General features: G+C 40.8%; 1 protein-coding gene and 1 pseudogene across 8 annotated transcripts in view; one reads left to right on the top strand and one right to left on the bottom strand.

The window, feature by feature from the left end:
• SYNE2 (spectrin repeat containing nuclear envelope protein 2) overlaps nucleotides 1-25,538 on the bottom strand; it is a 327,766-nt gene that overhangs the window by 258,911 nt on the left and 43,317 nt on the right. For all 8 annotated transcript variants that reach the window (XM_046009418.1, XM_046009420.1, XM_046009424.1 and 5 more), the window contains exon 2: nucleotides 10,781-10,910. In XM_046009418.1, the coding sequence (XP_045865374.1) occupies nucleotides 10,781-10,859 (79 nt within the window). In that variant the 5' untranslated portion in view covers nucleotides 10,860-10,910. The remainder of the gene's footprint in view (nucleotides 1-10,780; nucleotides 10,911-25,538) is intronic.
• LOC123943663 lies at nucleotides 11,791-12,291 on the top strand (annotated as a pseudogene).

Genomic DNA, 25,538 nt, shown 5'->3' with positions numbered 1-25,538 from the left:
ATGGTTTTAACTGCAAATATACCAGCCACATACTGATGGCTCCCAAATCTATATCCCTCCCTAGGACTCTGGATCCTCACATCTAACTGTCTACTTGACATGTCCATTTGAGTATCAAATGAGCATCTCATATCTATCATAGCAAAAACAAACTCTTAATCCCCCCAAAACTTGTCTATCAGTCTTCCTCATAGCAATAAATTACATAATCAATTACTCAATTGCTCAAAGCAAAAATTTAGAAGTTATCCTTGATCTCTCTTACTACTCATTCCATACATCCCAACATTCACAAGTATCCTTCAAAAAAAAAAAAAAAATCCATGATTCTTTATCCCATCCTTATCACCCTACTACTACTATCCAAACTACTCTGGTAATTCACCTGGACAACAAAAGCATCTGAACTGGTTTAACGCTTCCCCTCCCATCACTCAGATTAATCCCCTCTCCACCCAGCAGCCAGATATTTTGGAAAATGTAATTCAGATCATGTTACTCCCCTAACTAAACCATCCAGTGGTTTCCCATCCACACACCTTCCCTTAGAGCTGACGAATCCCTGCCTGATCCAGCTCTGTCTTGCCTTACTCTCCAAACCATCTCATGCCCACCACGTTCCAGCCAGCCCAGGCTCCATGAATTCACCAAGTTTGTTTCTATCGTTGAGCTTTTCCTTTAGAACTGCTTCACCCTGAAACGCTCTTCCCTTGTTCTTTGCTTGGCAGCTCCTTTGTGTTATAATCATTCCTTAAATGTCTTCTCCTCAAAGACCTTCACTGACCATGTGATCTAAAGAAAGCAGGAAATCATCAAATAAACCCATTTCTAATCCTCCCCATAGCATTTACCATGTACTAATATTTTTCTTATTAATTTATTCATTGCCGCTCTAATAACTGAAATACAAGCACCGTGGTCATATGAAGCTTGTTGGAGTTGTTCACCTCTGTATTCTCTTAACCCAAAATAGTGCCTGATACAGCGTAGGGTCTCGGGAAACACACATGGCATGAACGTATCAATGAAAAGAGTCACCTGTACTCATTAAAACCATGACTGTGTGATGAATTGGTAAGTGTGAATCCACCTATCCTTTTGAAATCTTTTGTTGCGAAGAAATCAAACCATGCTAGAAGTCCTGCCACATAAACATTCAGACTGAGGCAGACAGAGACACACCGCTTAACTAGTTCCCACTATTAATAAGCCTACTTAACTGAATATAGGGCCAACAATCACAATGTTTTGGAAAAATCTTAAATGTTATTCAAATTTGATAAAGGCTGTTTGTGTTCTGATTTGAGCCAGGTGCCTTTCATCTTACAACATTTAGCTGCTGATGCAATTTGCAGACTCGGTTTAATAAAGACGGAAAAGACCAAGGCATGACCAGTGAGGGCTGCTCCAGCCTGGGGGCAGAGAGCAAGCGTGCGTGGCCATTCTTCCGCCATTTTCTTTCTATGCTCATTCAACATGCATCACCGCACAGGCTGTCAATGACTAGGAGAGATTATTTACCCGGAATCTCATGTCTCTCCTCCAAAAATACACATTTAGAACCTTAAACATTCCATTTCTCTGATAAATCATTCCTATCCTTTAATGTACTATTATTAAATGATTCTAAAAATACCTGGTCATAGTAACCTTCAGTTCTCATACATATATTGAAAATAATAAATGCAGTTACCTTTTATCAAAAATTCCCTGTATGTTTTAGAAAAACACAGCCATCACAGAAATTGTAATCACCAACGCTGAAATCAGATGGGGAAGGTAATCTCTTGAAAAGCACATTTAGGGGGCACCTGGGTGGCTCAGTGTATTAAGCCGCTGCCTTCGGCTCAGGTCATGATCTCAGGGTCCTGGGATCGAGCCCCGCATCAGGCTCTCTGCTCCGCAGGGAGTCTGTTTCCTCCTCTCTCTCTCTGCCTGCCTCTCTGCCTACTTGTGATCTCTCTCTCTGTCAAATAAATAAATAAAATCTTAAAAAAAAAAAAAAGCACATTTAGAAGAACCTCTAATTTTTAGAGTATAAAAATCACACACTAGCCCCACCAAATGGTTATAAACTAATCTTTTATATCGACTTCTTACTTTCCCATTTTCAAGGTGAAATTCTTTTGAGTTTTATTTTTCCCAATATACTACTTCAAGCTCTGAATAATCATACTCCCTCCTGAAACACACACATACACAAAAGCTCAGAAAACTCTTGTATCTCCCATGGGGCTAATTAAAAAGGATTCTGATTTCTATAAGGAATGAATGAGATCTTTGTTAACCTACTTTAACAGGACTCTAAATGACCCTGGATTTATCTTGCCCTAGTTTTAAAAATGTAACTGACCCAGAAAAAAGTAAGCTTATCCCCCACTCCTCGCAAAAACAAATCCAAAGTTCCCAGAAGCCAAAACTGTATATATACAACCCAAGAAAAATTTTTTTTTCTCTCTTAAAGAGACCAGACAGTGCAAATACTGCTGCTTTGCAGAGGTATTTTATTTTTCACTTAATTAGAACATTTTTTAAGATTATAAAGTTTTACAGTATCAAGGCAAGTAATCTTCCAAGAAAACACAGCAAAAGACATCATCAGCTACTATGATATCAGGAACTTTCTGGAAGCTTTTGTGTTGGGACAGTACTGCACTGATAGCCACCGAAGAACCATGATTTGATTAATTTCTCTGGGTATAGCAATCACCTAATCCCTTAAAAAGCCCACAGAGATGATTTCCTTTCACTCCAACTGTCTGAACCAAGCAGTCTGAACGGTTAGGGAAGCAGAAATACTGCCTAAGAGTGCACATCCTCTCCTTATTCTTCCTTCATTGTTCCATCAAAATTCCAAATTGGGGACCTGGCTGTAAAAGGGTAGAAATTCCACCCAGAAGCCTTTTATTAATCCCATTCCTCGTCCTCAGACTATACACGGTTTCATTCACTCACCGTCATAAACTGAATTTGTCTCAGGAATACAACAGTAAACCACCAATACACCTGCAAACGCTATAAACACACCTCACTGCCTTGTGTCTAAAGAGATCCGTGTTGCCATCCTCTCTCACTGGTTTTCCCGGACACTGAACCATTCTTCTAATTCAGGGTGCTTTATATATATTTTTTTATATTGGAAACGACCACTCATTTATTCGTTACACAGTTGTCTACTGAAAGCCTAAAATATGTCAGAAACGTCACTGGCAGTAAAGATGCAGGAGCATCCTACACGGGGCACCTAATGCGCACTTGGAGGAACTCAGGAAGCTTATTAAAGCAAGCCATGTCCAAGGAGGAAAGGAAACTCAAGCATAAAAAAGCCATCACAAGAGGTTCAGAAGAAGACAACTCGCTCCAGGGAAGTTCTTAGGAAAATGCTGGATTTTTACAGTCAGAGGGATCGATAATTCACCTTGCAGACAATATTACCTAGAATACACGTTCATTCTTCACCTCCCTACACCTGAAATGTGAAAAGATACCCCAGATAGCATATTCGGTCATATTTTGGTTGAATTTTACGTTGGGTCCAAAATTAGGAGCAAGAAGGACTTCGTTACATAAAATGAATGACTCTGCATCCCAGCTCATTTTCTGACTTTCACACAATAACGACAAGCGGAAGCCCAGCTAAGCCATGCTTCCTGAAGGTGCTCAATCCATTCACATCTTTGTCCCCTCAACAACAAGCCTAGTGCACATGGTTGGCGCTCGGTGTTTACTGAGCGACTGAAGAAAATTAAAACATTATTATCTAGCTTATTATCTAGCCCACTGAACATGAATAATGTCTAAGAATATCACACAGATTGAAAGCCTCCCTTAGATGGATACTCGGTAAATAATGAATAAATTTCGACAAGAGTAATAACCTAACCACAGGGATCTGCATTTCACTGTCAAGCCCTACCAAGTAATGTCTATCCAGAAGGCACAGAGGGTTTTTTAATCTTTTGAAATATATCATCTGGAAGATAACACTAAATCAAGCATATGAGCATTGTTTGAGATGGCACAGGAACTGGGCTGAAGGTGGTTTTATACAGGTTCCCGTGGACGGCTAACCATTCCCCAGCATTCTGGCAGGACAGCATGAAAGTTAATCCTCGTGCAGTGGCAAACGTCATCGATACACACTCCTTCTTAGTTCTTTGTCTAATTAAGGAGAATGGTTCTGTATTCAAGGGCTATTTTTCTGAAGCACTGGCCTAGCTCATTGTTGAAAGCAATCTGCTCTTGTCACATGAATTTCTCAGACCCTTTTCTGGCCAAAAAATGATTCTAAAGAAATAACTGAAATCTGAAATCTATAAAGGAAGTGTCCAAAACAGTTCAAGAGCAACGAGCTGCTGTGGACAACAGCACGCGGTGAGTCAGCCTAGTCTGGCAATTTCACTCCTTACTAATTTGACTTCTCAATGGGTCCTCTACCTGTGTGGTGCCTTCTCTCTTTCCGTGATACGAAGTTCTCAAAAGAGTTTCCTTGTAAGCCATATATTTTATCTACGACAATTTACTTTAAGCACATCGATAGAAAATAATACCCCAAGGCCTTCTTTTTTTTTTTTTTTTTTAAAGATTTTATTTATTTATTTGACAGACAGAGATCACAAGTAGGCAGAGAGGCAGGCAGAGAGAGGGAGGAGGAAGCAGGCTGTCCGCAGAGCAGAGAGCCTGATGCGGGGCTCGATCCCAGAACCCTGGGATCATGACCTGAGCCGAAGGCAGAGGCTTTAACCCACTGAGCCACCCAGGCGCCCCCCGAGGCCTTCTTATTTGATGCTATTAAATACTTAGTGAGAACACACTGAACAGAAAGAGAATTAATGATGTGGACCGGACAACAGCTACCGCTATCTCCCCAGGCGGCTCAGCTGACCTTGGAGCCCCTCTATTAGGGTCCATATTCAGTAGTTCCAGAATCCTACTGAGTCTTCCATCCTGATGGTTTTCACATCTGTCCCTACTTTCAGATTCAGGGCCTACCTCTAATCCAGGCAAGTCTTACCCAACACCCAGATGTTTGCAAACCTTCCTGACTGGTTTCTCCAACTCCACTTCCCCGCCTGCTTCAAGTCTTCCTACACCCCCAAGCCAGATTGACCTCCTAAACTACAACTTTGACCTCCAACCATACTCTCACTCTCCAGACCTGGTAGCTACCCACTGCCTAAAGGCAAAAATCCCCAAACCTCTTGGGTTTAAATTCTGCTCCCTCAGGGATCTTTTTTTTTTTTTTTAATTTTATTTATTTATTTGATAGACAGAGATCTCAAGTAGGCAGAGAGGCAGGCAGAGAGAGAGGGAAGCAGGCTCCCCGCTGAGCAGAGAGCCCGATGCGGGGCTTGATCCCAGGACCCTGAGACCATGACCTGAGCCGAAGGCAGAGGCTTTCACCCACTGAGCCACCCAGGTGCCCCTCCCTCAGGGATCTTAATCTCAGAAATTTCAACTTTGGTCTCAAATTAAATAGAATGGCAAAGAAAGTCCCTCTCAACTTGAAAACTCTGTGATACTCATTCAACTTTACCACTTACTGCTTCCACGATCATATCTATCTAACACTCTAAGGAATTGTTCCAACACACCCCTCCCCACCTGAAGAGCTCAGCACAGGTGTTTCATACAAAATATGTATTTACTGTTTTCTTAGGCTAAAAGGAAAGGAAACACCTGTTATTTTGCCAGATAACAAAGCCAAAGGAAAGATTTAAAGAAATTCTGTAATGGACACTTTGGTCAAGCAACTAATTTTTAAAGACAGCTGTTTATTATTTTCATAGCCTGAACTTTCATATATTATTTTATTTAAAATGTAGACCATCCATCAATGAAGAAATTGAAAAAATAAACATCACCATTAGCTTAAAAAAAATAATAAAACATGGGCCATCTATAGTAGTACAAAATGCACTCAACTAAGATAAATTCCATTTTTACAGTAATCTGCTCAAATTCAGCAATGCCATTTCTTTCTCTTCCCAACAATTCAAACATTTCAATGCAATGCTCTTTGAGAGACCGAGAACATAAATATCTCCCTACAATAAGGGCCTTCAAAAATCCCTTCCTACCCTCCATAGGGACATTTTCTCAAAGATCACACAAATGATGAAAAAAAGAAACACAAAGTTGCTTGTTTGTTGTCCTGCTCTATGAGTCTCAGCAAAGCACTGCCTGATTTCCTGGGCTTGATTCACTGTAGGCCCTGCACACACGGAAATCTGTTTTCATAGCACATCAACAATGATTCACTACATTTCAATGCAGACATCTTAATTTTTTTCTTGAGTATATTATTCCAAGTCAGGGTATGGCATAATTGTCTTATCTCAGATATTCTTGGCTAATGTAAAGCAGGCATTATGAGTTAAGCAGGTCTCTATCTGTCTCTAAAAAAATGTTCTGAAATTAGAAGGAAAAAAACTTCATTAGGAACAGTGACCCTGAGCTGCTCATATTACATAAAATCTGTTTTCTCATATTACTCCAAGGATCATTAAGCACATGTGAATTTCATGAACTACAAGTCTGATAACATAGTGTACAAAGCCAGATGCTTTTAAGACTATTGCCAACAGCCTGTCATTCAGGAGTAGCTAAGGGACATAATAATGTCTAACAATCTTTTGTCCAAATAGCTAAAAATCCTGCTATGAAACCAAAGTTACCTTTAGATATATATATTGGTTTCTTCTTCCCGCCCTTCCTCCCTCCTTCCTTTGCCTTTTTCACTCTTCCTTCCTTTCTTTCCTTCTTTCTTCAACCCAGGCTGAATTATAAATCTGCTAATGCTAGTATAGAACTTACCCTGAGAAATCTATTCATTTCACAGTTAAGCCATCATTCTATAGTCATGGGAACTTCTTGGTCGACATCCTGAGTGTCCCTGGCTAATGGGAGCCGTACTCACGTGGTGTGAATCTGACTGCACCACAGCACTGGCTTTCCACCCCTCCCCCCACAGAGCAAGGTATCCAGCACCACATCCCCCTAAATGGGTCATAAAGAAAAATCATTCACATTGGTAGTGAATGTATATCACATTCCCATCGCCACACAGCCCGTACTCATCTCTTACTATAAAGCAGACTGTTTCTAGCAGACATGTCTATAGACAAGTCTACAGTATGTCAAAACATGCTATAAGAAACCACTCATTTCTCAGTAACTTTCTAACGATTCTGAGCAACCCCAGAACCTGAGATGATTAATGTTACTTGAAGATGCCCATCTATATAATGGATGTAAAAGTTTACTATGGATTAACTAGAATAAGGTTAAGACTTAGGTAGATTTTCCAAAGAAAACGTTAAGGAAATTCCTTTTTCAAACTGTTCTTTGCAATGTGTCTACATGTGTTGACCTGTGAGGGGGTGTGGTGCAGTGGAAAGAAAACTATCCTCCAGGTCAAACCCCAGCTCTGCTGCTCATTAGCTGTGTGACTCTGGGAGAGTAATTCCACCTTCCTGAGCCACAGCTTCCTTCTCTGAAGCTCAAAGACAAAAATCTCTGAGGACTGAATGTGCCTAAGAATGCTATATAAGCTAGAGCTTTCGTAAAATCTTAGAGTCTTAGAACTCACTGCAGTGGGGAAGAAAACAGGAAATATAATTATAGGGACGCCTGGGTGGCTCAATCGGTTAAGTGGCTCCCTTCGGCTCAGGTCATGATACCAGAGTCCTGGGATCAAGTCCCACATCTGGCTCGTTGATCAGCGGGGAGCATGCTTCTCCTCCTTCCTCTGCCTGCTACTCTGCCTGCTTGTGCTCTCTTTCTCTGACAAATAAATAAAATCTTTAAAATATATATACATATAGGGACGCCTGGGTGGCTCAGTCGGTTAAGCCGCTGCCTTCAGCTCAGGTCATGATACCCAGGATCCTGGGATTGAGTCCCACATCAGGCTCCTTGTCGAGCAGGGAGCCTGCTTCTCTCTCTGCCTCTGCCTGCCGCTCTGTCTGCTTGTGCTCTCATTCTCTGACAAATAAATAAATAAATAAAAATCTAAATAAATAAGTAGATAAAGATTAAAAAATAAAAAAAATATATAATTATGATACTATGATATAAACTCATGATACTAGAGGTGCTAAAATAAGTACTTTGGGTGAAGAGACGTGACTATGAATCCCAGACAAAGAGAGAGCAGGGCTCAGGAGGAGGCTGAGTCTGGCTGACTATGCGATGGATAAGGGATGGATGAGGGACAGGCAAGCTGGAGGTCTTCTAGCAGGAGAAGGCTGTGTGGAGACTGTGGGAGGACAGCCTGAAGAAAAGCACACAGGCAGGGGGAGCATGGCCCTTGGGCAGCCATACAGCTAGAACAAAGGGTGCTGATGGGGGTGAGGTGGGAGACAGGGCAGAGAAAAAGGAACACCAGCCTGTGAACCACACCAAGAAGTGTAGACTATCCTACATGTGATGGGAAGCCACTGAATAGAATCGTCAAAACAAAACAAGCAAAACAAACAGTAAAAACCAGACTCTGGTTGACAGTTTTCTCCCATACACTAAGCAGCTTCTACTCTAGCTGTGTGCTCCTAGAGAAGAAACCTTTTGGGGCAAAGGTTTTGGCTGTAAATATGTAAAAAGAACTTACAACACATTTATTCGACTCCTACTCTGTGCCAGGTACTGAGCTAGGCCCTTGGCACGCACTACGGGTTCTTTTTCATCTTGAAAACACAGGTGCAACACTGGCATTACCATACATATCTCAAACAGGAGGAAACTGAGACTCAAAACAGATAAAGTCTTTTGTCCAAGTTCAAAGAACCAGTAAGTGCCAGAACCAGTGACAGAAATTAGGTTTCCTCTTATGTTTTAGGTCACATGAGTTATTATTACTCACATGCAACCAAAACTTAAGAGAAAAACAAGAACATCGGGGCTTTCTTTCCAGTTAAATGAAAAGTCTTTTAATGTAATTTTATTTTAAGTTTCAGTAGAGTTAACATACAGCGTCATATAAGCTTCAGGTGTACAGTACAGGGACCCAGCACTTCCACCTCTCACCCAGTGCTCCTCACCACAAGTGCCCTCCTTAACCCCCAAGCCCTATTTTACCCCTCCCCCCCCACCCAGTTAAGTGAAAATTTAATTCCAGTTACTTATGGACATTATTTGACACTACAATAAAATGTACTTACCGGAATTTTTTAAAAATTCTTACCTCAAGGACTACCTCAACACGTGTTTCTCAGTCTATACAAATTACATGATACTTATTTCTAAAAGCCTGATACATGAAGGTGTAGCCCACTGCAATAGCTCCTGACCCCAAAGTCAAGAATCTAATCATTCCAAACACATTTTTAATTAAAAAGAAAAGTATCAGTAAAGAAAGTCATTTTGGAAAAAAAAAAGTCATTTTTGGATCTTTGTCATGAATGACTTCAAATATAAGGAACGTATGGGATGGCAACTGTAGTTAGTAATACTATACAGTATATTTGAAAATCTAAGACGAGCAAGTCTAAATCTAAAATCAAATCCTTTTTTGTTTTAAATATTTTATTTATTTGAAAGAGAGAGAACGAGTGGGAGGCAGAGGCAGAGGAAGAACAGACTCCCTAATGAGCAGAGAGTCCCATGCAGGGCTTGATCCCAGGACCCTGAGATCATGACCTGAGCCAAAGGCAGATGCTTAACCAAATGAGCCACCCAGGCACCCCTAAAATCAAACTAAAAAGAGCAAATCTAGAGTTATCATCATAAGAAAACAAAATCTATAATCACACATGGTAATGGATATTAACCAGACTTACTGTGACAATCAGATTTTCACAGTATATACAAATACTGAATCATTATGTTGTATATCTGAAACTAATAAGATGTGTGTCAATTACACCTCAATGAAAAATAAAGTGAAAAATAAAATAAAAATAAATGATTCAAAACCTATGGCTTCCAAGTAACATTCTAAGAATGTTGTACAAAACTACATAATCTTGGGGCACCTGGTGGCTCAGCTGGTTAAGCGTCCAACTCTAGATTTCAGCTCAGGTCATGATTTCAGGGTCCTGGAATGGAGCCCCATGTCAGGCTCTGCACTCAGCATGAGGTCGGCTTGTCCTCATTCCTTTGCTCCTCCCTGGCTCCCTTTGTCTCTCTCTAATAAATAAATAATAATTTTTAAAAACTGTACATCATCTTACAGATTACTTTAAAATACAGTTTCAAAAATATTTTCAAAAGCTTACCATAGCCTTACCTCTTCTATACCAGTTAACTTTACTCAGTTCCAAGATTTGCTTTATCAACAAAGGTGATAAGTCTAGTGAATTTTCAAAGTACTCAACAAATATTGCCAAACTCCACAAGAAGCAATTAAAAAAAAAAAAAAAACTAATACAGACAGTGTTGAGTCTGCATAAATGCACACATGATTTACAGGATTGAAAGGTCATACCCTTAGGAGCATACTACTATTCTTTTCTTTTTGCACAAAGTAAGGATATACATTTAAAAGAGGCTATGCAAAAAGATGCAAAGTAAGTGCAAACAATTCCAAGGAAACCACAGTTAACTGTTTTCACTACAAAGAAAATACACATACACTCAGAATAAGAAACCGTGATACCAAATTCTTTCCAGGTATTTTTTTACTTTCTTAGGGAGCTGAAGTAGCAATAAAGACATGTATAAAAACTGAAAGGGCCTAAAATTGGAAAACTACCTAAGAGAGTCAGAAAGCAGTAGCTGGAAAGATGAGGGTAAGGTTTCCACAGCTACTACGGGTGTTACCCCCCTCCCCAATCTTAATTACCTTGCAGTGAAGTATGGCGATCATCGATGTCCAAGGAAACCTGTTCATCCTCGGTAGGAGGCGCAGGACTAGATGCCATCCTTTGACTCCACGGGGATTATATCATGTCCATCTCAGTTAAAGAAGTGAACTAAAAGTAAAAGGGGTAAGTGCTCATTAGTGACTCTGCAACTCTGTATTTCTAGTAAACACACACTGCCAGAGACCAACAGCAATGAAAACTGCCCGTCGAAAGAAGCAGTTTTCTAGTGAGTGTTTCCGTAGTTCATGAGGAACAAAGTGACTACGCCTTCTTTTTTGAATCAGAATCAAGATTTTGCCCTGTGACCTATCCAAGTTGCTGGCATGACTCCCAACGAGAGGGCACTGTGGATTCTACACGGGTGGGGGGAAAGGAAAACCACCCAATGAGATTCTATAACTTGCTCAGAGGAAGTCAAGTTGTCACAAATTGACGTCTTAGGCCTTTGTATTTTATTGTTCACTGCAACCTGCAAGGATTTTCTTTATAACTTTTTATTTCACTTAGTTCCTTTCTGCTCCCTGAATGTTGCCATTCACTGTAAGCAATACTAGCCTGCATAGCTTGCAAAGTGAAACTAAAAAAAAGTGTATCAAAAAGAATGTCTTGAGGAGATTATTATATTGAATTATTTTCCCAAGCACTTACTTTTCCACACACTTCTCTCTCAACCCCCACTTTGACTCTTGAAGAATCTTCCCAGTAAGAGTTAATTCTTGCTGTGCGACTCTACCGCTTCATGTGTTTGTGTGCCATTGTTAGTATCCTGAAGGCTGAAAATTTTGACTTTTCCCACACAGACAATGACTTTTTTATCAAAACAAACCCAACCAAATATATAAAAATATAAAAACGTATTAGGGAATGAATAGAAGAATGGATAAATGTACAGATACTCGGTCAAACAAGTATAGCAAAACATTAGTGGTAGAATCTATGTGTTCCGTATATTATGGGTGTTCACTATAAATGCCTTTACCTTTCCTGTATGTTAGAAATTCTTTATAGTAAGGTATTTGGAGAGATGCGACTAAATATAAATAAACCTGAGGTCAACAGCTAGATACAATCAATCACATCCAACAGACCATTCTACGCAAAGAATAAAAATCATCCAACAGTTAACGTTAGTGCCAGACTTCAAAAATCTTTCGGCCCTTGAGTGAAGAGGTTGTGGTGTTGGCGGGTTACAGGCATTTCCAGCTCCAGAGAGGCTGATCGAGGTTTAAGACAACCAGCTAGGGAAGAGGGTCCCCATTCTGTGCAACACTGATGGAAAAATGGAGGACCCCAAGAAGCTGATCACAGACCAAAATGGCACCAGTTGGAAGATCATCTTCAAGAAGTGGTACATGATTTTTAAAGACAATATGTCTCAGGGGGGCAGGGGGGGGACTATAAAATCTAGGATGGGATGAACCTGGAGCTTTAATACCAACAGAGGAGAATTCCTTCCCCCTACCCTGTCCTGCTCTCTACTCCTCTCTAATCCTCACCCCACAATGGTTATGGATACTTGTTTGTTGTTGCTGTTGTTTTATAAAATTTTTATTATGTTATGTTAGTCACCATAAATCAGAGAAAGACAATTACTATATGGTTTCACTTAGTTGTGGAACATGGGGATGCTTGTTTTTAAAAACTCACGTTAAAGGGTCCCGTGTCAGGCTCCCTGCTCAGCAGAGAGCCTGCTTCTCCCTCTCCCCCTGCCTGTCACTCTGCCTACTTGTGTTCTCTATCTCTCTGTCAAATAAATAAAAACCTTTTGAAATTTTTTTTTAATTTTTTTTTAAAGATTTTATTTATTTATTTGACAGAGAGAGAGATCACAAGTAGGCAGAGAGGCAGGCAGAGAGAGAGGAGGGGGCAGGCTCCCTGCGGAGCAGAGAGCCCAATGCAGGGCTCGATCCCAGGACCCCGAGATCATGACCTGAGCCGAAGGCAGCGACTTAATCCACTGAGCCACCCAGGCGCCCCACCTTTTGAAATTTAAAAAAAAAAAAAAGTCATGCTAAAAAAATCTTAGAAGTTGTAAAAAAAAAAAACAAAAAACCTTTCAATTCCATCTCCCCCACTCTGTTTATCATCCAAAACTCTTGTTAGCTCTCCCACGGATCACTGTTGTTAAAGATTTTACCTACCAAACAGTTTGTTAATTAATAATTAATTTGTCTTATCCTTGGAATTAAGATGAATCAGAGCCTGCCTGATTTAACAGTATCACTATACTGAGTTGATATGCTTCTAACCAACATGAAAAAGCTGTTCAAGTGAGCCTATGCAGCCTGATGACTGATAAAGGTACAAACCTCAGCTTTTGATGTATTGAGGACCTCTATTACCCCTTCCCATGCCCAAGGGCTCCTGAATCCAAGTGAAGACAAAACATTTCTTCATGATGACAGGAGAAAAAGTGAATTCCTGAATGAATGTCCTAAGGGCATCTACTATTCCATGCCAGGACTATATTTTTAAAGGGGGGAATAATAGCAACGGTAGCAAATACTTACACACTTACTACACATAAGCACTGCTTTGAGTACCTTGCGTATACGACATCATTTAACCTTTACAATAACTGTAAGAGTTGAAAAATCAAAACAAAACGTCACATACAGTTGTCTATGGACACACAGCTAATAAATGATGGAACTAAGATTTGAATCCAGATAGTTTTTGCTTCAGAGTCTATGCTTTTAACCAATACCAATACCGTAACCAATACCTCATAGAGCTAGCTCTAACTGCCATATTTTATTTACTCTTTTTTTCATTCATTTATTCAACAAGAGCTTAAACATGTTAGCTCCTGCTCTCAAGGAATTCAATCTTTTTCTTTTCTTTTTCTTTTTGTTTTCTTTTTTTTTTTAGAGAGAGAACGCACTTGCAAACAGGCCTGGGTAAGGAGACTGCTGGGGAGCAGAGGGAGAGAGAATCCTAAGCAGACTCCAGGCTCGGCACAGAACCCAATACAGGGGTCATTCCCACAACCCTGAGATCATGACCCGAGCTGAAATCAAGTCTCAGTCAGCCAACCAAGCCACCAGGTGGCCCAAGGAATTCAACTTTCTGAGAATGACAAAGGAACACAATAGTGAATGAAGAAATCCTCTAGAAATGTATGTAGAAGGTGCTGTGCAAGCAAAGAAGGCACATCCCACACTGCAAGCTGGAGAGAGACGGGACTGTCAGGAGTGTACTTATTATAAAACATTATCTCACTCCAAATGATCCCATTAGCATTATTCAAATAATATCTTGAATTTAATAAGAATGTCTCTGAGAATCACTTATTGCCATTTACTATTAATCAAATATAAGGTATTAAGCGTAGTGGGAAGACTTTAAAATAAAAACAGAACAAGACAGAACAAATTGATTACCCGAGAATCAACTGTTCCCGTACTAGACTGGTAGGTGAGATTCGCTACATTGTGCATCAAAGCTGAAGAAAAAGAACGTATGAGCGAAAAATCTAGACCTTAAAATAAATACAGTTGACCCCGAACATGGGTTTGAACTGCGCAGGTCCACTTGTACAAAGATATTTTATAGTACTGAAATACATTTTCTCTTCTTTATGATTTTCTTCACATTTCCTTTCCTCTAGCTCACTTGATTATAATACTGTATATGATACATATAACCTACAAAATACGTTTTAATCGACTGTGTTATCAGTAAGGCTCCACAATAGGCTATTAGTTAAGTCTAGGGAGAGTCAAAAGTTTTACATGGATTTTTAACTGTGTGTGTGGTGGGGGAGAAGGGTTAGCGCCTCTCACCACCATGCTGTTCAAGGGTTAACTGTATTTTCCCGAGAGGTTTCTGTTTGTTTGTTTGTTTGTTTTTTTAAGATTTTATTTATTTATTTGACAGAGAGAATGAGAGACACAAGCAGGCACAGCAGCACAGGAGAGGGAAAAGCAGGCTCCCCACTGAGCAGAGAGCCTGATGTGGGGCTCGATCCCAGGACCCCAGGATCATGACCCAAGCCGAAGGCAGTCGCTTAACCAACCAAGCCACCCAGGCACCCTGAGGTTTCTGTTTTTAACAGGGACAATTTATTAGCAAAGAAGTCAATAAAATATAATAATTTTTTATGTAGTCAAGATTTTCTAAGAGCTTCTAAAATATGTCCATCAAAAGTAAAACTAAACTAGGACACCTGGGTGGCTCAGTGGTTAAGGGTCTGCCTTTGGCTCATCCCAGGGTCCTGGAATGGAGTCCCACATCTGACTCCTAGCTCAATAGGGAACCTGCTTCTCCCTCTGCTGTGCCCAATCCCCCGCCCCCACCTCTTGGACAGATAAATAAACAACTTTAAAAAGAAAAAGTAAAAATGAACTTTAAAGACTGAATCAGTTGGAAGTGTTAGATTATTAACCCAAATACTGTCTTCGTACCATTACTTCTCAAAACATGCTACAGAGGTCACAAGGACCCAACTGAAGACAATTTATGATATTTCCAACACAACTGTTTTTGGTGAGAAACAGCCGACATCTCCAGAGAGGAATTTACTTGCTAATAGGGCCCATGAAAAACTGGAACAAAGTAGAAAAGAAAAGCTTTAAGAGATTTCTCAGGATGTGAATCAAAAAGCTAGAAAGGGTGTGAAAAAGGAACACAGAAAGAGGAACAAGGGTGTGTCCCACAGGCTCACAGGAGTCACGAGGGTCCGGCAACCAAACTCCCCAAGGCCATCTCATCTGTGTTCCAACTTCCCTGTGCAGATAGCATTCTTCCCTGTGGAGAATTTGCACAGAAGAGCCCTCCGCAGGAGCTCCTCAGAGCTTGACTTTTCCTTTTCAAATAAAAGTTACCCATTTCCATGACAAATCCTGGGATTAGAATGAAAATAATGGACCATCTTCAGGCACATAACCAAAGACTAGGTGAAGAATTAATGTAATGGCATTAAAGATTCAAAAATCAAGTGGAATGGTGTGGAATTGTGTTTTTAAAATTCATATAAATTAATAGGCACACTTTTATAAATGGCATAGCTATTTGGAAAACACTGCTGTTTGCTTAGGCAATATATCTTAATATTCTTCTGGTGTCTCTAAAACCTCAAACACTAGAGAATTTCCATTTTTTTTTAAAGATTTTATTTATTATTTATTTGACAGAGAGGGATCATAAGTAGGCAGAGAGAGAGGGGAAAGCAGGCTCCCTGCCATGAAGAGAGCCTGATGCAGGGCTCAATCCCTGAACCCTGAGATCATGACCTGAGCCGAAGGCAGAGGCTTAACCCACTGAGCCACCCAGGCGCCCTGAGAATTTCCATTTTTTTAAAGAAATGTTGGGGAGTGCCTGGGTGGCTCAGTCCCTTAAGTTTCTGTCTTCCACTCAGGTCTTGATCCCAGAGACCCTCGGATCAAGGCCCATGTCAGGCTTCCCACCCAGCAGGGAGTCTGCTTCGCTCTCTTCCTCTGCCCCTTCCCCTGCTTGTGTGCCCCCACTATCTCAAATAAATAAATAAATAAAATCTTTAAAAAAAAGTTGGCATTTACTTCAGATTATTATGACTAGAATTTTTTTCAACTCAAAAGTAAAATTTGAATAGAGATTATCTCTCATGAACAGAATTATGGATAATTTTTATTTCCTTCCTTTTGCTTATCTGCATTTATAAAATTTCAAATGGTGCGTGCCCATTTCTAATGCAATAAGAGAAACATTTTTACTTTTTTTTTTTTTAAGATTTTATTTATTTATTTGACAGACAGAGATCACAAGTAGACAGAGGCAGGCGGGAGAAGGGGTAAGCAAACTCCCCGCTGAGCAGAGAGCCCAATGCAGGCCTCCATTCCAGGACCCCCGAGATCAGGACCTGAGCCAAAGGCAGAGGCTTAACCCACTGAGCCACCCAGGCGCCCTTACTTTTATTTTAATAAAAGGACAACAAAATGGGGAATAAGGTATTATTTAGTTCATGGCCAGTTCTCCAATTGATTCGCTATGGAACCTGTCGATCTATGTCTTCATAATGAGGAAATACTCTTGACACAACTTAAATATCAGAAAATTTTTTTGGCATTGACAGGAATTTCTAGAAAAGATTCCTAAAAATATTTTTCATAGCTCAAAAGGTCTCCTACTTTGAGCACTGGAAAACTGTCAGGAGGAGGAAAAGGATCTCGACCTCATCTTCGGAGGCTGATCAGAAGGTATACCATGGCGGCACCAAGTGGGTACACTCAGGTAATTCTTTAACAGGATGATTTAAAGGTCATCACTTTCTTCTAGTCCTCTTCAGCACCACATTCTTTATGATCCACCTAGCAATTCCAAAGGAGGTCCCTTTGTCAGCTGAGTTATAGAGCTATTTCTAGCAACTGACAGTTATCAGCTTTGATCCACTTACAAACTTATATAGAAGAAAAGTGGTGGCCCACATGCAGTAAATTTCCTTATCTTTTTCCCATCAACTTTTCCTAATTCTGTTATCTCTTATCCTTTCATCACCACTGAACCAGAAGCTACTGCACAAATTCCCAGACCAGGGAATTTCATTTTTTAACTGAAGTACAACTGACACACAATGGTACCTTAGTTTCGGCTGTACAAGACAGTAATTCCACCAAGTCTATACATCATACTGGGCTCACCACAAGGGTAGCTATGGCGCCACTACACAACCTGTAATAACACTGTTGAAAATTCCCTCTCTGTTGTACCTTTTATCCGTGGGACTTATTCTTTCCATAACCTGAGGCCTGGATCTCTCGCTGCCCTTTACCCATTTTGTGCATCTCCCCCTCCCCCACCAACATCTCTCCCCTCACGCAACCATCAGTTTGTTCTCTGTTTCTGCGTTTTGTTTGTTTAGATTCTATATGAAAGTAAATCATATAGATTTGTCTTTCTCTGACTCATTTCACCTAGCATAATGCCTTCTAATTCCACCCATGTTGTCTCAATGGCAAGACCTCATTTTTCACGGCTAGGTAATATTCCATCGTATATCTATACCACATCTTTATACATTCATCTATTGATGGACACCTGGGCAGCTTCCATATCTTGGCTATTATAAATAATGCTGCAATAAACAGGGGTGCATATATTTTTTGAATTAGTGGTTTCACCTTCTTTGGGTAAATACCAAGTAGTGGAATTACTGAATCATATGGTGAGTCTATTTTTAATGTTTTGGGGCATGTCTAGACTGTTTTCCACAGTGGCTGCACCAGTCTGCATTCCCACCAACAGTACATGACGCCTCCTTTCTTTCCACATCTTCACCAACACTTGTTATTTCTTGTCTTTTCAATTCTAGCCATTCTGACAGGTGGGAGATGATATCTCATTGTGGTTTTGATTTGCATTTCCCTGATGAGGGGTGAGATTGAGCATCTTTTCTTGTGTCTGTTGGCCACCTGGATGTCTTTGGAAAAATCAGACCCGGTCATTTTTAATCTCCATGCTGCTATCTCTTTTCAAGCACTTTATTTTTCCCTACGACCACCACAAAATGCCGGAACAATCAAGTCTAACTATTCACTCTGCTTTTGGAAAACAAGTATGTAGCAGTTCTGTGGATATAACTGCTGCGCTTGTTAGCTCACAACAAAGCAGTGTCCCTCAGCAGCCAGTAGCAACTGGGCCCCTAACGCACCCACTCCAACCCTGATGATAACATTCTGGCTGAATGTAGCCACTTCCCTAAAAGAGCCTTGTATTGGCCTTGACCAAGTCCCAAATGCTCTGAACTGCAGTGTCCACTGCTACAGAATGGGAATGATAGTGTGTGTCTCACAGGGCAGCTGCTGAAATCCAACAAAAAAGCACATGAAATTTAAAAACCACAGTAACAACTAACATTTACTGAGTGCTTGCTGTGCTAGATGAATGACAGTATATAAATGGTATTTACTATCATCTGTGAAAAGAATTTATCAGGATTTGGGGCGCCTGGGTGGCTCAGCCATTAAGCATCTGCCTTTGGCCCAGGTCATGGTCCCGGGGTCCTGGGATCCAGCCCCGCATTGGGCTCCCTGCTCAGTGGGAAGCCTATTTCTCCCTCTCCCACTCCCTCTGCTTATGTTCCCTTGCTCGCTGTGTCTCTCTCTGTCAAATAAATAAATAAAATCTTAAGGGAAAAAAAAGAATTATCAAAATTCATCAGAATTCACCCATTTTTTTCTTTTTAAGATTTTATTTACTTATTTATTTGACAGAGACAGAGACAGCGAGAGAGGAATACAAGTAGGGCAAATGGGAGAGGGAGAAGCAGGCTTCCGGTGGAGCAGGGAGCCTGATGTGGGGCTCGATCCCAGGACCCCAGGATCATGACCAGAGCTGAAGACAAGGGCTTAACCAACTGAGCCACCCAGGTGCCCCAGAATTCGCGCATTTCTTAATCAGCAGGAAAAATTAAAACCTCTTCACAATACTAAAATGAAAGGAAAAAAAAAGAAAAAAAAAAACCTTAAAGATGAAAATTTCCCAAACTATGAATGCTGATATGTTAAATTAGCACAGATCTAGAAAGCTTGCACTCAGGAAGTAATTATTTTTCCTTTCCATCAGTACATTTTTTTTTAAGATTTTATTTATTTATTTATTTGACAGCGAGAGAGAGAGAGAGAGAGAGAGAGAGAGAGATCACAAGCAGGCAGAGAGGCAGGCAGAGAGAAAGAGAGAGGGAAGCAGGCTCCCTGCAGAGCAGAGAGCAGAGAGCCCAATGTGGGACTTCGATCCCAGGACCCTGAGATCATGACCTGAGCCCAAGGCAGCGGCTTAACCCACTGAGCCACCCAGGCACCCTCCATCAGTACATTTTAACCTTGAAATTCAGCCCTTCTATCACACACTGAAGTTTTCTAAAGATCATAATTCCCCCACTCTCTGTCAAATAAATAAAATCTTTTTTTTAATTTAATTAATTAAATAAAATAAAAAAGATCATAATTACCCCCAGTGAAAGCATCTTACCACCAACTTCCCAATCTCCCCAAAGTCCTGGATAGGTCTTTAAGTTATAAGTATGGACAATGGTTTGCATTATTTCTTTTCCACGTTTATCTCTTCATTCCTTTAGTCATCACCTCTGCCCGTGACCTCATTATTTTGCCCCTAAATTGCTACCAAAGATTCCTGGCTTTCCTGTTAACTCCAGCTTCCCCATCCCCGTCTTTGAGAATCCCTAAGAGGACTGGAACATGGTGGCAAGAGATACAGCAGAAGTTGAGGGTGAAACATAGATATAAAGACAAACAAAACAGTATGTTGGAGATCAGGGCTGATAGCAAGAGCTTAGACAAGTCTCCAGAGCAGCAGTAGGACTCCTAGCCCTCACCCACCCTCTTCCTCCAAAAACACCAGCAGCCAGATCTATTCTCCAGATCCCTAGCTGTACCCACAGGTAGGATTTCAGAGGATCCTGGCCTGTATCAGGATCCATCCCCCTAGAAAAGACCTCCAGATACTGATATATGGGGTTTCTAAATGGAAAGGTCAGTTCCCTGTCACATTACCCTACTGTGAAATTCCACTAATTGGCTTTTTCATTCCTCACTCTTAAATATGAGCAGACAGTCAAAGATAACCAGACATTGAGGGAAAGCCTCCAAGAATGAAAGAGATCAAAACAAACACAAAAGAGGAATCAAGAGGCAAATGTAGGGGAAAAAGGAAAACTTAAGGGAAAAATAAAAACTGAAATTGATCACAACTGACTTTAAAAAAAAAAATCCCATAAAATGAACTTTATTTTAAAACTCATAAAAGGCTTCACAATATCAATTACAAACAGAATCACCATTTCTTCCATTTTACACCATCACAAAGACAAGAAATATATTAAAAGTTCTGAGAAAACCTAAACACAAAAGCTAAAACTATAAAACTCTTAGAAGAAAACACAGAGCAAAAGCTTCATGACAATGGATTTGGAAATGACTTCTTTGATATGAATCCAAAAGCATAGACAAGAAAAAATAAATTGGACATTAAGATTCAAAACTTCTGGGGGCGTCTGGGTTGCTCAGTGGGTTAAGCCTCTGCCTTTGGCTCAGGTCATGATCTCAGGGTCCTGGGATCAAGCCCTGCATTGGGCTCTCTGTTCAATGGGGAGTCTGCTTCCCTACTCTCTCTGCCTGCCTCTCTGCCTACTTGTGAGTTCTCTCTCTCTCTCTCTGTGTCAAATAAATAAATAAATAAATCTTAAAAAAAAAAAAAAGATTAAAAACTGCTGTGCTCGGGGTGCCTGAGTGGCTTAGTGGCTTAAGTGCCTGACTTCTGATTTTGGCTTAGGTCATGATCTCAGGGTCCTGAGATCCAGCCCTGAGTCAGGCTCCACACTCAGCTGGGAGTCCACTTGAGATTTACTCTCTCCCTCTGCCCCACACCTCTCTCTCACTCTCTCAAATAAATAAATAAATAAATAAATCTTTAAAAATAAAAGATACTAACAACAGAGTAAAAAGACAACATGGAATGGGAAAAGATATTTGCAAATCATGTACCTGCTAAGAAAGTAATATCTGGAATATACAAGGAACTCCCATAATGCAAAAACAAAATAACCCAACTAAAAATGGGCAAAGGACTTGAGGTCAACATCATTATTCATAAGAGAAATGCAAATCAAAACCACAATGAGATACCACTTCAAACCCATTAGGATGACTCCGATCAAAAAAAAAAAGGAAAGAAAGAAAGAAAGAAAAACAGAATATGTAAGTGTTGTTAAGGATATGGAGAGGAATTGGAACCCTTGCACACTGTGGGTGGGAATGTAAAACGGCGCAGTCACTATGGAAAACTGTGGAGTTTCTTAAAAAAAAAAAAAACAAAGATAAAATTAGCACATGATCCAGCAATTCCACTTTTGGGTATATCCTCAGAAAAACTGAAAACAGAGTTTCAGAGAGATATATATAGACCCATATTCAAAGGCTAAAGCAACCCAAGTGTGCATCTGGGGATGAATGGATAAACAAAATGTGCCATGTACATACGATGGAATATTATTTCACCTTAAGAAAGAAGGGGATTCTGACAGATGCTACAAGATGGCTGCCACAGAAGGACATGACAATTGGTGGAAAAAGCCAGTCATAAAACGTATCATATAACTGCATGATTCCACTTACGTGTGGTTCCAACAGTAGTAAAATTCACAGATATGGGGTACCTGGGTGGCTCAGTTGGTTAAGCGACTGCCTTCGGCTCAGGTCATGATCCCAGAGTCTTGGGATCGAGTCCCGCATCAGGCTCCCAGCTTCATGTGGAGTCTGCTTCTCCCTCTGACCGTCTCCCCTCCCATTCACTCTCTCTCAAATAAATAAATAAAATCTTAAAAAAAAATTCACAGATATGGAAAGCAGAATGGTGGTTGCCAGGGGCTCTGCGAGGGGGAGTAGGGAGTTGATTTTTTTAATTTTTAATTAATTTTTAATTATTTCATGTGTATAGGATTTCAGTTTTGTAAGGAAAACACGATCCAGAGATGGATGGTGGGGGACGGTGGGAATGTACTTCATACCCTTAAACTGTACACTTAAAAATTATTAAAGTGGTAAATTTCACATCATACGTATTATTTTACCACAATTTTTAAAAATCAGAAGATGATTTTCAACCTATAATCTATATGCAGCTGAAGTATTAATCAGGCGTTAGGACATGAAAAAGTCCTCTCCTGACACGCAAGCCTTCAAAAAATTCATTATCCCAGACACTGGCAATCAGAAAGCTACTGGCAGACATCCTCCAAAAAAATAAGAAAGTAAAACAAGAGGAAAAAAAGTATTCTAATGAGAAAGAAAACTTAACCAAAAATGAGAAAAACAGACACTAGATCTCAAACACAGGAGAAAAAAGGTAAGTTCCCACATCAGAGCCAGGCAGATCCGTGCATAAACAAACAGGGCTCTGACAGAGAGGTCTATGTGGGAGCCGGCATGAGCAGGAAATGGAGAGTGAGGACGTGCAGACAGGAAGGGAGGAAGAGACAGAATGAAGCTCTGTGAACGTGAAGAACCGTGACAGCGACAATTGAGCTAGAACTGCTGGAGGCTATGGTCAGAAGGTATCTGAATTCATGATTTCGAAAAACGGTGTAGCACCCGTTAAGACAAAATTCCAATTTTAGGTCTGAGAGGCTTTAAGAAAAAAATTATAGGGGCACCTGGGTGACTCAGTAGGTTAAAGCGTCTGCCTTCGGCTCAGATCATGGTCTCAGGGTCCTGGGATTGAGCCCTACATGGGGGGGGGGGGGTCCTCTGCTCAGCGGGGGAGCCTGCTTCCCACCCCCACCCCCATCTCCGCCTACTTGTGATCTCTCTCTCAAATAAATAAAATCTTAAAAAAAAAAAAAAAGAAAAAAAAAACTTTGCTTCCATTTGTTCCATAAAGAATTTATGGTTTACAAAGACATGCTCACCATCCTTTTAGATGGAAACACTGAGGAGTTTGGGAGAGAGGGATTTAGGAAACTCTCAACAGATGACCTCATTTTTCTCAGGAAAATAAGAAGTGAGGTCATCCCTAGGGAGAAAGGGGAGTAAGGGTGGGGTAGGGTCCTTGAGAAGTAAATGGTGCTTGAAACAGGCCACAGTCAGGAACTTGAACCAACAGACTAGACTCAAGGAGCTGGCAGGCAGGGCAGGCGCTCTGAGGCCAGAATAGCATTGGCCTCAGTGGACCCCAATGGCATTTTGGGTGGATGCAAGGTTCTCCCAGAAGGACTCAGCATCTGACTACTGCTCAAGCAGGAGCAGCACCTGTTGGTCGCTTCCATTTCTACCAATTAAAAAATGCTCTAAAATTGCACAGAGGGGCACCTGGCTAGCTCAGTGGAGCAGGCTGCTCTTGATCGTGGGGTTGTGAGTTCGATCCCCACATTGGGGGTAGAGATTACTTGAAAATAATCTTTTTTAAAGAAATTGCACAAAGACACAGACATATTCAAGAATGTTCATGGTGGAACCATTTATAACAGAAAAAAATAGAAATTGAATCAATGGATAAACTGTGGTTGATTCATGCAAGGAAGACCATGCCACCGCTAAATGAACAACCGACCGGTATCAGCATGGTTATAAATCAAAACTATAATGGGGTGGGGGGCAAGTGCAGAAGGACTGAGATACTATGAAGTCATTTACGCACTTCATATAAATATATATAACACATATAACACACACACGCACGCATATATGGTAAAAGAACAGAAACAGGGTGGGGAATGACACCCACCAACTACAGAATGAGGGCAAAGAAAGGGGGGCGGCGGAACTTCGGCTCTACAGTTAATGTCTCCTTTTACCCAAAAACTGAAAATCTAAGTAGGGAGTGCACTATGGATGTTTAAAATATTCGTTCTTAACATTTTAAAATTCTAACAGAATTCCACTTAAGCTAGAGAGGAGAGACGAAATGCTTGAAAGAGCCCTAAGTTTAGAGTCAGAAGAATCTGGCTTTAGTCCGGGCTCTGCCACGGACCACACGACCCTGGATAATCATCAACTTCTCCCAGGTCCGTGAAATGAGGATAATGATTTTGTCGGAGCCAACTCACAGCCTCTCAGGTTCTCGCCAAGACTCTAACCGGAGTTCTCGGCTGCACATTTCAAAACAGTGGATTACAAGGAACAACCGTCACTGAGGAATGCCTGAAAGACCTAGAGTCCGCCCATTCCTGCATGTTGTCGTTGGATCCCGTCCAGCCTCAGGAACTGTGAACTTGAACGGCATTGTTGTAATCCCTCAGAGAACTGCTTCTATTAAAATGTATTTTGGTATAATCTCATAAGCCCTACCCAGCCTGATATTATAGGGACTGGGCGAGAGAGAAACGTACCCTGCCACTTCCCCCACAGAATTTCAGAAGTACAGCCGTAAGACACACGCTGTTCCTTTTACGAGAACACTCTGTGGAACACTGTCTCAGGTCTCTGGACCAAGAAAAACTGTGACCCAGAGGATTTATTCTTTTCATTTAATGACCATGTTATTTTTATGAACAAAGTTTCCCTCTCTTTTTGGCTGGTATAGCCCAGCTCTAGCAATTACAAATGACTTTATGGAAACAAGTTGCTTTCCCACTGGCTTTATTCAACAACCCTTTTTTTTCCCTTCATGGCAAGGTCCTTCTCTATTTTTTTAAAAATTCTGTTTAATTCTATGTTTTTCTACAGATTACTTCCAACTTCCTCTGGGACACGAGAGGGTACGAATAAGCGAGTTAAATGAACTCACACTTTCTGTAAGGACAAGATAGAGCATGCTGAAAATCAGAAAATGAGACGCAAATGCAAACCTGTTCTTTATTGGTGAAAAATGAAAATTCACTCTGGAAAAATGAAATTGTATGTGCTTTCAGTAAATGAGACTTTTTAAATACTTCTCAATGCCAAGTCCCTTGAACACATCCATATTCTAGTTCTAAGCTCTAGGAAGTTCACATTCCCTGTAGTTTCAGTACCTGGAGACCCCAAATCAATGGAGAGTCTTGGCTAGAAGCAATGGATACACAATGCCTTTGGTGGGGGGTCCTGGGGGGGATAATAAAGTGGCTTATTATTATTCACAAAAGAAATATTTTCCTGAGAATTCTTGGCCCTCAAGAATATGTATTTTTGGGGCGCCTGGATGGGTCAGCGGGTTAAAGCCTCTGCCTTCAGCTCGGGTCATGGTCCCAGGGTCCTGGGATCGAGCCCCGCGTCGGGCTCTCTGCTTAGCTGGGAGCCTGCTTCCTTCTCTCTCTCTCTCTGCCTG

Source organism: Meles meles, chromosome 6, assembly GCF_922984935.1.
Source record: "Meles meles chromosome 6, mMelMel3.1 paternal haplotype, whole genome shotgun sequence".
In the NCBI taxonomy this organism is placed as follows: domain Eukaryota; kingdom Metazoa; phylum Chordata; class Mammalia; order Carnivora; family Mustelidae; genus Meles; species Meles meles.
The sequence above is the reverse complement of the archived record's forward strand: the minus strand, read 5'-3'. Positions and strand labels throughout refer to the sequence as shown.